This window comes from Gambusia affinis, linkage group LG18 (genome assembly GCF_019740435.1).
Source record: "Gambusia affinis linkage group LG18, SWU_Gaff_1.0, whole genome shotgun sequence".
NCBI classification, from domain to species: domain Eukaryota; kingdom Metazoa; phylum Chordata; class Actinopteri; order Cyprinodontiformes; family Poeciliidae; genus Gambusia; species Gambusia affinis.
In genome coordinates, this window is record NC_057885.1 from 321,081 (window position 1) to 334,692 (window position 13,612).

Below are 13,612 nucleotides of genomic sequence, written 5' to 3' on the forward strand. Positions count from 1 at the left end.
TGTTTCGCCTACGTTTGTTCTGAAAATCCATCTTTTTAAAGCAGTTCTATAAACTGCTGTGTGTTGTAGTTCCTGTTGTGGAAACACAAATAAAGTGCAACTTCCTCCATTTCCCTCCAGCAGCTCAAAAAAAACAATGAAACGATTTGTTTCAGTGAACTGAAGGCAATTTCTTTTACAAAAAGCGTATTTCCATACATGCGCCACCACTCGCACTTACTTACACTTTTGTCAAAGATGTGGAACAAGCATCTTTTTGCATAATCCTAAACTGTAGAACATGTTATGACATTTAGCCTGACAGGGAAATGTGTCACCAACGTCTCAACTATTGGCACATCTGCTGCAAATGCACATAAACCACCTTTTGCCAGTGGGACGCTTAGTCAGCAGATGATATTCCTCATTTTGTTTCAAATCAAACTCATCTGACGTAGTTAACGTTAAACGTTCCACTTTATAGTCGTCTGACCAACGCGCTTGGTTCCAGTGAAGGTCCCAGTATAGCTCAGCAAAGTCCAGCTTCACATTTATAGGACAGAAAACAAGCTGCTGATTGCTGTGGAGTCAATCTTTGCTGCAGTGATGGAGAATATTTTTACACCTCCTTCTTATCCTTCTCACTGTTCATCATAGAAAGATAAACTTGGGATCTTGCCCGGCTTTGTTTGTGGCATCGTTTTAATTATTGTTCTCATCTCACTGTATTTATACCAGGAAGTTTAGTTGGAGTAGTAGTTTTCTTTTCGTAGATTTTTGAGGAACTAAAATATGCTTAAATCCTGTTTTGATTTCTGCCAGATTAAAACCGTCAACCTGTCGGAGTCACAAAGGCAACAAAAACCACACCGGTGGCGTCAGGCACAAATGCAAATATTCATCTGTCATCTGCTTTCCTTGTTTGTCCAGGTTGGTTTGCCTGTTCTTGAAACGAGGAGCAGACTACAACGCACGAGACAAGAACGAGAAAGACCCCATAACCATCGCCGTGGACAACGCAAACGCAGACATCGTTACTCTGTAAGCGCTCGTGTGAAGAGAAACTCTGCAATCCGGCACAGACAAGACGCCGTTCTCACTGCGCCCTCTTACCTTTCAGGCTGCGGATCGCCAAAATGAACAAAGAGATGCGGGAGATGGACGGAGCCTTCGGCCAATCAGGTCCGCTTCAAGCGGGGCAGGAATGCGGGGCGGTGGTGGGGGGCGGGGCTAGAGGTGGGCGGGGTCACGCCCGGAAGAGAATCCAGGCCAAAATGAATCAAATAAGCGACTGGGCTTTAGGAGGGGTGGAACGATTAGCAGAGCTGAAATCAGACCTTAAAACATGAGAGGTGAAACAAAAAAATATTTATATTCAATTCAAACAAAACAGTAGAGATGAAAGGAAATGTAGGGATCCTATCCTAAGAAGATATGAATCACATTGTGAATATTTAAAGTGTTCACTCTGGGTTTAAAATGCCAGATTTTTGTGATATGAAATAGAATTGAATCATTCAAAACCTTCCCACCTTTGATGTGATGGATGTTCTGTACATTACAATTAAGAAAATAATCACTTAGTCGATGCAAGATGGAAACCAAGTTGGGTTGTTTATTTGAGGTCACACTTGCCATCAGGTGTAGCACTTCTAACTAAATGAAGCGGCCATGTTTTTCTGGACATCTGTCCATTTCGTCCGTTAGCTGAACTCATACCTTGCAGTAAAAAAAATATTTTACATTTATTTTCTGATTTATTCACACGTCAGGAAAGAGGAGAAGGGATGTAATGCATTTTGTCTAAACCAGCCTTTACTGGCCATAGAGCCGTTTTGAACAGCGACTCAAAATTAATTTAGAGCCACGAATGTTACGTGACTTTTCGGGAACTGATAGGAATTTTGTTGTCATTTCTATAGAACTGCCGTTTTATTTCTACTTGCAGGTTTTAAAATAAAGAAAAACATAAAACATTGTAAGAAAGAGACACATTTTCTTGGAGGTTGATATTTGTGGAAATAATGAAGAAAATAAACGCATGTAGATTCAAACCTAAAGACAATCTAAAAACCACCTTTTGTTGTGGAAATTAATTGCAATCATTCCACGACAAAAGAGTAAAAACTACTAAAATCATGCATTTGTTATTAGAGCTAAAAACATTTAAAACCATCTAGTCCGAAATGAAACTGTACCCCCCACCGTTAAACACGGTGGTGGCAGCGTCATTGTTTGGGACAACAGCCAAACAACTGAATCAAAAGGTGTTTCAACCAGGTTTTTTCATTGCTTACATTTCCCCACCCAGCAGACTGGTTTGTTATTTAGATTGTACAGGACGTGATGTCAAAGGAGGAAAAGTTTTATTTCACATCACATGAACCTGGTGTGTTTTACATGAGCGTGTGCTGTTCATATTCACACCAAATGCACGTCGACACTTTGAAACAGAGCCTACAACTAAAATGCTAAATGTGTTTTCAACATTTAGCCGTGGTATAATATACGACAAACCTTTTCCAATAAGTTTGGACCTATTTCGACATTCTCACAACAACGTTTGTCACCTTGTAAATATGAGCGTGGCGGTTCTCCCAGGCATCCAAGCTAAATTCAGGGTGCGATTTTGCTCTTCCTGCTATTCTGTGAATAGTGGCTTGGTTTACGCTGTAATGTTAAAATATTTATTAGCTCCTGTTAGTCAGGTTCCACGCCTCTCTGGTCAGTTTGGTTGCATTTTGTCTCCACGGTCCGACCCGCCGTGACTGCTGTGGTCAGTGTGGTCCGCCTGCCTTCGGTGGGAAGTAGTGGGGTGGGGGTGTGTTTGCTCACCAAGGAGGAGAAATGTGAAACGTGTTTATCCGCTGGTCAGTTTTTGAAGTGCTCTGCTTTTTTCACTGTCTGTCTTTGTCGTGTGCTCTCCTCTGCCCGCTGAGATGTCCATCTGGTCTCAACTGCTTGCGCAGTGTGCCACCTGCAGAAATCTGAGAGGTAAATTGCATGTGCATGCCGTTCTGTGTGTGTGTGTCCGTTTGTTTTGTTGCATGCTTTGTGCTTCAGGGCTTCTGCTCGTTGAATGTGCTCTAGGGGGTTCTTGGGATAAACGCATATCGACCGAGTTTATGCGACTTTTTTTTTTTTTTGCTTTCTGTGCAAAAACAACTGGATTTAAACAAGAAGAAAGTAAATGACACCCTGTACTTTTCCACATGCTGTCATGTTACAGACGCGCATTCAAAGCCTGTTTTTAAATAGACCAGCAAAGAGTAGTGCATAATTGTGAACTGGAAGGAAAAGGACACATTGTTTTCTACTATGTTTACAGACGTAGGTCTGAAAACGATGCGCGAGTTGGTATTGGTGTCTCTACCAGCGTAGCGACCAACTCGTTGTTCCTATTCTTTGCGAAATACAGAAACTCCAGCATAGATTGGATAGAGACAGACCATGAGCACCGTGTTTCAAGTTTTGCCGTGGACTTTCAGTTGGATTTATATTTGGGCTTTGACTGGGCCTTTACAACACACGAATGGTCCTGATAGAAACATTGTGGACGTCTAGGGTCCTGGAAGGTGAACCTTTCTTCTTCTTTTGCTGTGTCGCCTTGTTTTCTTTTTGCCACTCTCCCATAAAGGTCACATTGGTGGAGAGCACAGATAATAGTCGTCCTGCCAGCAGGTCGTCTGTGGGAGTCTGCAGCTGCTCCAGCATTACCATCGGCCTCTTGGCTGCAGCTCTGATTCAATGCCCCCCTTGCCCAGCCTGTTAGCTTAGCTGGACTGGTTCATTTTTGTTGTCATATCCTTTTCATGTTTGATGATTGATGATGGATTGCACAGAGCTCTGAAAGATGGTTACATTTTTAAATATTTTTATAACCTTGTATATTTTGAAGTATCAAAGTAAAGATACTTGAGTGCAAATAAATCTTAGATGTTTATTTGCAAAAAACCTTTCAAAGATCCAGCTTCATTTCCTCTCTATTTAAGAATTATGCACTGCTTGCAGTTTCTCTGTCACATTGAGGTTTGTTGTAGCAAAATGTGACAGCAATCCAGGGGTGTGAATACTTTCGCAGTACACTAAGAGCTGGGAGTTTCCGCACCTTTCAGAAATGTGAAGTTTCCGGCTTTAAGGCTCATGTTGTGTTTTTTGTTTATGTCTTCCAGGTGATGAAACGTACCAGGACATTTTCAGAGACTTTTCACACATGGCCTCTAATAACCCGGAGAAGCTCCGGCGCCGCAGTGCAGACCCTAAACCGTAACCGGCCATCACCCGTCCTTTCTGTCCAGTTCCTCCTTTCACAGCCCTCAACCCAAACACACACACTTTCTTTTTTGTATTTTTTACACAAATATAGAAAAGATTGAGCTCTCAGGCTTGCAAACATTTCTGTCTGGCTACCGTCCACATGTCGAGTTCAGCTGTTGCTGACTTCAGGGGCGTGGGGGACGTCTGGATGCTCCCAACAGGGAAGGCTTTGTGTGATCACGTCAGCGCAGAACAATCACGTCCAAGTGGAAACACTGGAGCAGCTTTATGAGTTCCAGCATGAGGTGTTTTTATCCCCCACAGAGCGACGCCGTCACTCTGCCAAGAGATCCTAATTAAAACCAGAAAATCTGATTTCTTTCCTCTTCAGTTTGCTTCCCCCCTTCTCTCCCCTTTCTAAAATGGGCTGGTTTTTTTTTAATTCTTCTTTTAATACTGACTTTTTAAAATGTTTGTTACAAAGAAACAGAAATATTACAAAAAGAGCGTTTTTATTCCAATAAGGTACCATAAAATCTATAAAGTTGGCAGATTTCAACTTTACAAAAGACAATATTTATGTGTATTTTGTCTACATCGTGTGACGTCATCATCAAATTTGTATTTGATCGAATAAAAAAAAACAGTGCAACCGTACATTTCGGTGTGAGAGCTTTTCTCGTGGAAGTCCAGCAGAGGGCGACAAATACACAAGGCTGGGACATGCAGTGTAAAGGAACCGATATTCACACAGATGACCTGTTTACTGTGATTAATCTGAGAGTCTGCAGCAGCTTTGAATGCTTTATATAAAAACAAAAATGCCATCATTTGAGTTTATTAAAAAAAACATTCCTGCTGAGTAAAAACAGTTGCCTAACCACTGTTAAGTATCAACCAAAAGCCTGTTGAGTCGCCGCAACCCTGCCAGTAACCAGCAGTTCGTTGTGACCCAGATGTTCACCCAGCTGTTCCCAAGGCCAAACGTATTTGGTGATACAAAGGCATTCTTGGTTTATGGTTTACAGAGGTTCAGAGGTCACGCGCAAACAAAATGAACGCGTCATCGAGAAGAGCAGATGAGAAAACAATCTTGTGCTCCTGCAGAGAAACGTCTGACAACACCGAGTCGCTAACAGTGAGCAGAACTGACGTTCATTCGCATGACTTAGTAATAATTCGCAGTCATCGAAGTGGAAAACTGCACCCTGGTCCAGGTTTAATGTGTGCTGTTTGGTATAAAATCAACAAAGAAGCATTAAGACACAACTTAAAATCGTCACAAAAAGTCATAAAACCTGAGATTCTTAAAGAGGTATTAAAACTCAAAATACGGATATGTTGGAGACCTTTTCATTGACTCACAGAACATTATCTTTAACAACCAATTCAGCTTTAAATCAAATCTATAATAAAACATTATTAAACACTCACAATTTGGATTTGTGACGTTTTACATCCCCACAGATTTGTAATGCAGCCTTTATTACAGGCTGAGTTTGTGGTGTTAATTATTTTAAGGCAAAACAGGTTTAATGGCCCAAGAATAAATCACGGCAATGCAAAATTCAAGTATGCAGCTGACTCAGACTCAGAGCGGGGACAATAAGTGCTGAACATGTCAGTGGTTTGTTCTTAGCAAGTATATTAATTAGGAGGGTAATACCATGAAATTCATGAGACATGTTGGCAACAACCCAAGTAATCCATCCATCTGTTCAAAGTGCTTAACCATGCACAGTTGTAATTCACACATACTTAAAAATCCATACAAAAATCTAGTTTTGTGTGATACAGCAGAATGACAGGGAGTATGTAGATCGACTGACGAAAAGGAGACGCAAAAGACAAGGAACCAAGAAACCAGCTGAAATCCGTCAACTTTTAGAAAGCCACCCTCGCACCTGTCAGTGCAACACGAATATCAACTGGTTTAATGCTTACTGGTGGGCTATAAAAACATGTCCTATAACCAAGGTGTCCCGCAAGAGGCATCTGACGATGTGTAAGAGCAAAGAGGTTTGTCCAGACTTAAAAAAAAACACACTGACGCATCAGAAACAGAAGTGTTTCTAAACTTGCCCAGCTACAGCCGTTATCTAGAAGCAGAAACCACATAATTTCAAGAAGTTCAGCTTAACATTTCAAAAGAGTCCGAAGAATAACCCAAAAGCCAACACCAAGCAGAGAAGAGATTCAGAAAGATCTGCAATTAGAAGGTAGAAAAAGTAATGCTCTGAATTCTCACTGCACAAGACTCCACTGCTAAAGGAAACACACGCTGAATCTTGTTTAAAATTCATTACATAACATTTGGACAAGCCAGTGGAATACTGGGAGAATCTGGTTAAAATCACCAGTTTGTAAGTGGGAACATCATGTTAAGGGGCTTGTTTTTCAGCATTTGTAAGCTCATATGATTGAACCAAAAACTTCCCGATAGTAATCTGAAGAACTGATGAGCCAAGTGTGGCTTTAAATGCAAGACAATGATCAGAAACGCACAACCAAGGAAACTCTCAGCTGGTCTCAGAGAGGCCACCTGAGCTGTAAGCGAGAAGAAAGGCCCAACAAAACCTTTAGATTTTAGAGACAGATAGTGTGGAGAAAAACTGCAATAAACCATTTATGAGCTAATGTCAGTCGATTTCTTTGAATATGGGGATTTCAAGGGTTGCTACCGACATCTTTTATACATTTCCTGCTGATAAGACTCCGAAACAAAATGTGTTTCAGCACTTATTGCCCCAGCAATAGTTGTTCACAATAATGTTTTCTTGCTTCTTAATTTCTTTGTCAAGTAAGATGAAGTTGCACGTTCCCTGAAATGCATTACTTATTTTTTTCCTCCACTTTTCTTTCTCCGGCCTATTTCCTTATCCACAAGCTTTGGGTCTAATCCTCTGAGGTGTATTTATTAATAACACCCAGCTCACCTTTTGCATACAAAGACGTTCCCCGATAAGATCACCTTTCTCGTTGTCCCACGGTTTGATGGTTGAATTCAGACGGGCAGCCGTCCTTCTGTCCGAGCTCTAAATTTAACGTCTCGCTGTTATCAACAAAGACGGGTCTCTGAGGAGGTGGAGGCTCCGCGCAGGAGAAATAGTGAGGCAGCGTGGTCATGGTCAAACTACCGAGGAGCACAAAAGAGCCGGCGACCACAAAGGAGGCCGTGTAGTTTCCTGTCATGTCTCTGAGCCAACCTGCAGCACAAAAAATGGAGTCGATTAAAGCTTTCCTTTCCCAGGGTGGAGTGGATAATCAGCGTAATGCTTCGATGAATTTCAAAAGTTCAAATTTGAGAATTTTCTTAAGAGTACATGCTTACATATATACATGCACATATCCTCACTAATATTGGCTTGTATTGGAATTCATGCCCATAACTTGTCTTTATGGGTTGATTTAACCTCTACAGGTGATCTTATCAAAAATGCCAGAGCGATGGGAGCTCTGGTGGAGCCAGCTGCACATTGAAAAAAAAAGCAAACCCTCATCCTCCTGCCACTTCCTGTCGTCTGCTACGTCTTTTTTTTTTTTTTTTTGCTAGTTTTAACAACCGGCTGTTGATCACGTGACTCGGGTGATGCGGAAAAAGTGGTTTGATGCAACAAAAAAAGAAAAACGGATCATCCTAGCGCAAAAAACCTTGGTAACACTTTAATTGAGGGGGTGTCAACTTTGCATTTGATAAAAAAATGACGCTTCTAATGCAAAGTTGCAAAAAAAAACCTTCATAAAAAGTCCATTAAAATTGTCAACTTTGCATTAAAAGTGTCATTATGTAAAAGTGTTGACACTTTATGACAACAGCCGTAAGCATTCATGAAGACGCCTTTATCTTCATGACGGGTGTTATGTCACGTTTACGACGGTCTTATGCACACGCCGTCAAATGAAGTGTTACCAAAACTTTTAATCAATAAAAAAAATTTTGTTTTTTTTAAATAGGCATGTTTCCATTAAGTGAGTTTATTTTTGTGATTTCTATTTGCGCAATTCTGCGGTAAATAGAAACTCAGCTGATGTTTAGCTGTGTCTCCTTAAGAGACACAGAGCTACTGGTGCTATTAATTTGGGTTTAGCTGCGTCTCCTTCAGACATTGAATGACCTGTTGCTGTGTTTACATGCATCTGTTTTCTAGACAGAACCACTGACAGTGACAGCCACACACTTTCTGTACCGCCTTTGTTTTCTCTCCGAGAGAAATGACTTGCGATGACACTTGATGTTAATTGTTGCGATGAATTGGTGAACTCTTACCTGACAGCGGCGTACCCAGCAGTCCTGCACAGCTCTCGATCAGCTGCAGGAGCCCCAGGCCTCCCATCATGCGCTCCACGCCCATGATCATCGGCACCACAGCAAACACCATGGAGGTCAAAGCGCCAGAGCAGAAACCGTAGAGAAGGCTGATCACAATCATTACAGCGTAGGAGCCCGTCCAGGAGCTCACGGACAGCAGCATGATGAACACTCCCGCCAAAACTGTCCACAAGGTCAGCAGATGCACCACCCGAAAGTGCCCCAAGTCCGAGAACCAGCCTGACGCGATTCGGCCAAAAATGTCTGTGACGCCTGCGGCTGACATGATGAATGCCGCTCGGTACTCGGAGAAGCCCACCTGGCGGCTGTGGGCCACCAGGTGGAAATATGGCACAAAGTAGCCGAAGTTTAAAAGAGTTACACCTAAGGCGTAGGTGAGATACGGCCTCTCACAAAGCAGCGACACCTCCAGGTAGGAGGAGACTCTCTGCAGGAGGTCAGGCCGTGATGATCTGCTCTGTGAGTCCACCTGCAAAGAAAAATAACTAATCACTGGCAGAATTCACCATTTCTACTCAATTAAACCTTAAGCTTAGGGCTGAACAATACATCTATGTGCGAACCAGAACCGCACAGCATTCTGGGGCATGTAGGCAGAAGAAAGACTTTACCCGCTCCATTTGTCAAGGCCAGCTAAGCTGGTTTGTTGACATGAACACACTCATTCTTTGGTTACCTAGCAACAACTCACTCATTCCTTGGTCACCTAGCAACAACTTGTTGAATAACTGGCGCAGCAGTTTCAGGTTTCACCAACATGCCTCCTATCTGCTTAAAAATAAAAACCAACGACTTTGAAAGGAAACTATGAATAAAACTAATCCATAATTATCAATATTGACTGATCTGAAATCCTTAAATCATGATAGTTTTTTTTTTTCAGCCATATCATCCAGCCCTACTTAAACTTTAAAAACAACCCTACATATTGCTGTTCCCTTTGTGCTTAGAAGCATAAAGGGAAAACTTGTAAAACTGTAATATTTTTATTTAATAACAAAGTTTTATTCCTTATAGTTATAAAAACCGGTAGACGACATTTTCTACCTTTGTTGAGGCTTTAGAGTGACACTCTGGTTGGATAAGGGCTCCGCAGGCCATGATGTTGAGGCTGAGGCCCCCCAGGATGAGCAGGGCTCCGCGCCACGCATACGTCTCCACCAGCAGCTGGAAAAGTGGGTTAAAAGCGAAGGAAGAAAGGCCGATGCTAGAGAAACCCAGACCCACAGCCAGCGCTCGTCTACGGGTGAAGTTAGCCATGACTGTGGCCACCATGGGGGTGAAGACCAGCCCCCACCCCAAACCTGGAGGACAAAAGGCTAAATGAGGAAATAGGATTGTACTTTTTTTTATCTAACTCTAAAAAAACCACACCTAAACAGTTTAATTCATTTCTTCTGCAGAAATAAGCAAAAAATAAATAAATAAAAACAACTGACCAATGATAACCCGAGTATAGCGGTTTGAAAAGCTAACCCGAAACTTGCCACACCTGAGATTATTCCCATAGTGAAGTAGAGGTGAACCAGGCAGGTGGCCTGTGAGGCCAGGATGAGTCCGAGTCCGGAAAGAAAACCTCCTGTCATCACAACCAGCCTGGTATTATAAGCGTTACATAGAGCTGCACCCAGCGGGCCTGCAAAATAAACACCATAAATGAATCCTTACTAAACGAATCAAACACAGGATGTTTTCCTTGGATTTGAGAAAATCAAGAGCTGAGTCATTTTAGAAAAGCCATGATAGAGTCACAGTGAAATACTTCTTTCAAATCAGCGTAATATACAGCGTTTGCCCAATTCTTGTTTTATTTTACTTTGTTTTTCATGTTTTTCAGTATTTCAAAAACATGAAACCAATTTAAATATTGGTCGCAGACAACACAAGTACATATGAAACGCAGATTTTAAATGACGGTAAGATCCAAATCTACATGGCCCAGCGTAAAAAAGTAACTGGTTTATCACACACAGGCTTGATCACTGCACAGCTGTTCTCAAGCAATTAATTTAAGAAACATAACTTGATTTTAGACTTCTATGATACCTATTTATCCTAGAACTGTACTTTTAGCACAATGAATAAATTACTAATTTACCAAGTAGTAGGGTACTGTGTAATAGATAAAATCACTACATATTCTAGGGTTTTTCTTAGTATTTTAAGGAAATTGGGTGTCTTTTGACAGATTATTACAGTATTCTTTAATTATTTAAAAATAAGAAGGTAGGGTTCAACATTAGACTTACTGAAGAACTGCTGCGCTGCCAAGCCGATGGATGAGATCCAGGAGATGGCCTGAGCGCTCTCCTCAAAGTACTGGACGAACTCCACAAAGAAGATCCCCAAACCACGCATCAGTCCAAACACCAGGCTGGTGCTGACGAACAACGCCACGACCAGCACCCAGCCCCAGCCTCCGTCCGGGCCTTCTGCTCCATCCTCCTGGCTCTGGGATTTCAGCTTTCTGTCGGTCATGTTATCTATAAACACTTGAACACATATAAATAGAAAATAAATAAAAGAGGGCTGTTAAAAGTGGACCTGTCAGGCTCTGGAAAAGCAAAAGTGCAGAAAAAGTCACAGACATCTGCAGTTGTCAAAAGGGTAATGATTAACCTCCAATGGGGCAATAAACTCTGGCAGTGTGGAGAATGTGAGACTAAGCTCCTTAACAAGTTGGCCTTCATTGACCTGATGTAGGTCAGAGGGCACAAGGAGAAGCTCCTCACATGTTGGTTATTGATTACTGATGGTGAACTGGTGTGCACAATCAATAAGCTATTACAGTGTCATCAGTCCAGTTCCACTTGAAAATGTCTAATTACACATCTCTCTGTAAAAAAAAAAATAAAAAAATTACATGACAACTAATAAATAAAGCCATCATCAGAAACCTACATTTTCCTCGATTTACTAAATAAAGATGCCAAGATGTCTATCTACTGCAGTTAAACTATGTTGTAACTACTTGTGACCTAACCTAGAAACCTAGAAACCACGTCTCAAAAATTCTTAACATTTCTTCAGAGGGACTTCTTTGCTGCAGCTAAAATTCAAATGTAAACATAAACTTATAGTTTGATCGTATCTTATAACGTCACTGCTCTAGTAAATGGGCATGACGTAACGTCACACGACCGCTGCTGTGCTGTTGCCGCTAGTTATAAAAACAAAACATATAGCCTAGAAGAGCGTGTACAATTAACATAGTTTAATAGATTAAACAAAAACTATTAGTGGAAGAAGTCAAAAAAATTTTTTAGAGGGAGGTTATAACGGCACCAAAAGTGTGGGGGGGGAACTAATAATAGCTTAATTTCCTTTGACCCGGCCGGAGTGGACAGTTAGGACACCGGTCGCTAACCGCCTGCTAAAAAAACTTTATCCGAGATGTCTGTAACTCGACTCAACTACTCACCCAGTGTGTACGCGTGTGTCAGCCCCACGACACCTCATGGTCCACAGTGTCCCGGTTCAGAGCAGTAAAGTGAAAATATTAACAGGGTTTGTTACGGTGAGCTGAAGCCGCTGCAGCAGCTGAGTCTGCGCAGTCATTCAGAGAACCAACTCTGCAGCTCACCGGATCCATCAGTGATTCCGATTGACTAAATCCGTGAGAAATACAAGTGTTCTACATTTTCTGTTAGTTTTAAATAAACTAAAATATGGTAAAGATGTGTAGTTGTTTAAAATATTGGATTTTGTCTTATAAAAACCTTCTAACCCGGCAATTGGATTGTCCAGACAGCGAATGATCCGTTTAGTTTTTCTTTAGTTCTTGTTCTTGTTTTGTTTCCATGATTGACACTAGAGGGAAGCAACCTCAAGGTCTTGAAATCCGAAATGACTTGAGCAAATATAGCCTCTGCTCAATTACAATCAAGCTTTAATCACATTCAGAAAGAATCGTAGAACAGTTGATTTACAGTGTATATAGCCAAAAAGTAAAATGAACATTTGCGGAAAAAAAGAAGAACGAAAATTAAATAAATTACTCAATAACTTTTTAATTTTTTTTAATAAAGCTGATCTGTTAACTGGAACTAAAAGTCAAATCAAGACACAAAAAATGATCACCACTTTGCACGTATTCGAGCTCACACGGCAGGATTTTAAAATTGTAGGCTAACTTTCAAAACCTGAAACCACAGAGGAGACGATAAAAAATCTTAAGTATAACCGGTTGGATCGTATCGTGTGGTGTCCAGCACACGGCAGGACCAACACACCACACACTACCCGATTTCACTTACCAACATTCTGATTCCAGGCAGAAAATCCCATAAAAACCCCGCCATAGCATACTTGACTAGAGTAAACAAACATGGCCGACGATGTAGAAGCAATAGCGATAGTTTGTGGACTTATTCTAAGTGATAAGACTAACAAAAAGAAAAGGCATTGGATTAAAGAGTGGAGACAGCGTGAGCAGCTGCTCTGTTTGCTGCATTATGATATGGAAGTGAGCTTTGATCTTTCATTAACATTTGTTAAGTTAAATTTGATTAAGTATTTTCTGAATTGATGTTTACATTGAAAACAATGGGCACGAAATAATGTTTTGCGTCAGCGATTTTGCTCCAACTTTTCTCCTTGTCACTTCTGTTGATATTCCTTGTACAAAATGTTGAATAAATATCCATATTGGTGACATGTCACCTACAGACAGTCCTCCATCTTCAATGTCCACCGGACTGTGGTTGCACAATGTCAGCAGTTCTTTGTTTGTCATTCCAATAGAAAAATTAAATTGCCTAAGAATCATTTGACCGACCCAAAGATAGAACCCTTAATAACCTATGTAGACAGTTTATAAGCAAAATAAAGTTGACTTGGGGGTGAATTTTACTTTAAATGATAATATTTGGTACAGAAAGCAGGGTAGGAGTATAAATGAAGCCTGGAAAGTCCCGTCAAACTTCCAGTATTTGTCTTCAGAGCTCAGACAATAAGGCCTGGCGAGCCATGGCTCATCAGGGAGCAGGAAGCGGGGATGACAGAGGGTGGGAGAGTTCACAGACACCCCATCACCTTCAGGAAGCC

The 13,612-nt window shown here is 41.3% G+C and overlaps 2 protein-coding genes across 5 annotated transcripts in view; one reads left to right on the forward strand and one right to left on the reverse strand.

The window, feature by feature from the left end:
• Nucleotides 1-4,893, forward strand: part of acap1 (ArfGAP with coiled-coil, ankyrin repeat and PH domains 1) — a 26,310-nt gene extending 21,417 nt beyond the window's left edge. The window contains exons 21-23 of the mRNA XM_044097457.1: nt 910-1,020; nt 1,100-1,161; nt 4,152-4,893. Of these exons, the coding sequence (XP_043953392.1) occupies nt 910-1,020; nt 1,100-1,161; nt 4,152-4,249 (271 nt within the window). The 3' untranslated portion in view covers nt 4,250-4,893. The remainder of the gene's footprint in view (nt 1-909; nt 1,021-1,099; nt 1,162-4,151) is intronic.
• Nucleotides 4,678-12,261, reverse strand: slc16a13 (solute carrier family 16 member 13). Of its 4 annotated transcripts, none has more exons than XM_044097458.1 (7): nt 11,988-12,261; nt 10,816-11,058; nt 10,059-10,202; nt 9,614-9,870; nt 8,504-9,035; nt 7,208-7,442; nt 4,678-5,465 (listed from the first exon to the last, which is right to left on the reverse strand). In XM_044097458.1, exons 2-7 carry the CDS (start codon nt 11,042-11,044, stop codon nt 5,456-5,458), a joined length of 1,407 nt encoding a protein of 468 aa, XP_043953393.1. In that variant the 5' UTR covers nt 11,045-11,058; nt 11,988-12,261; the 3' UTR covers nt 4,678-5,455. The 4 variants fall into 4 exon arrangements, with proteins under 4 accessions (XP_043953393.1, XP_043953396.1, XP_043953394.1 ...); XM_044097461.1 differs by having other exon boundaries at nt 7,173-7,442; nt 11,988-12,258; XM_044097459.1 differs by lacking the exon at nt 11,988-12,261 and adding an exon at nt 11,468-11,745.
• Between the last annotated feature and the right edge of the window lie 1,351 nt (nt 12,262-13,612).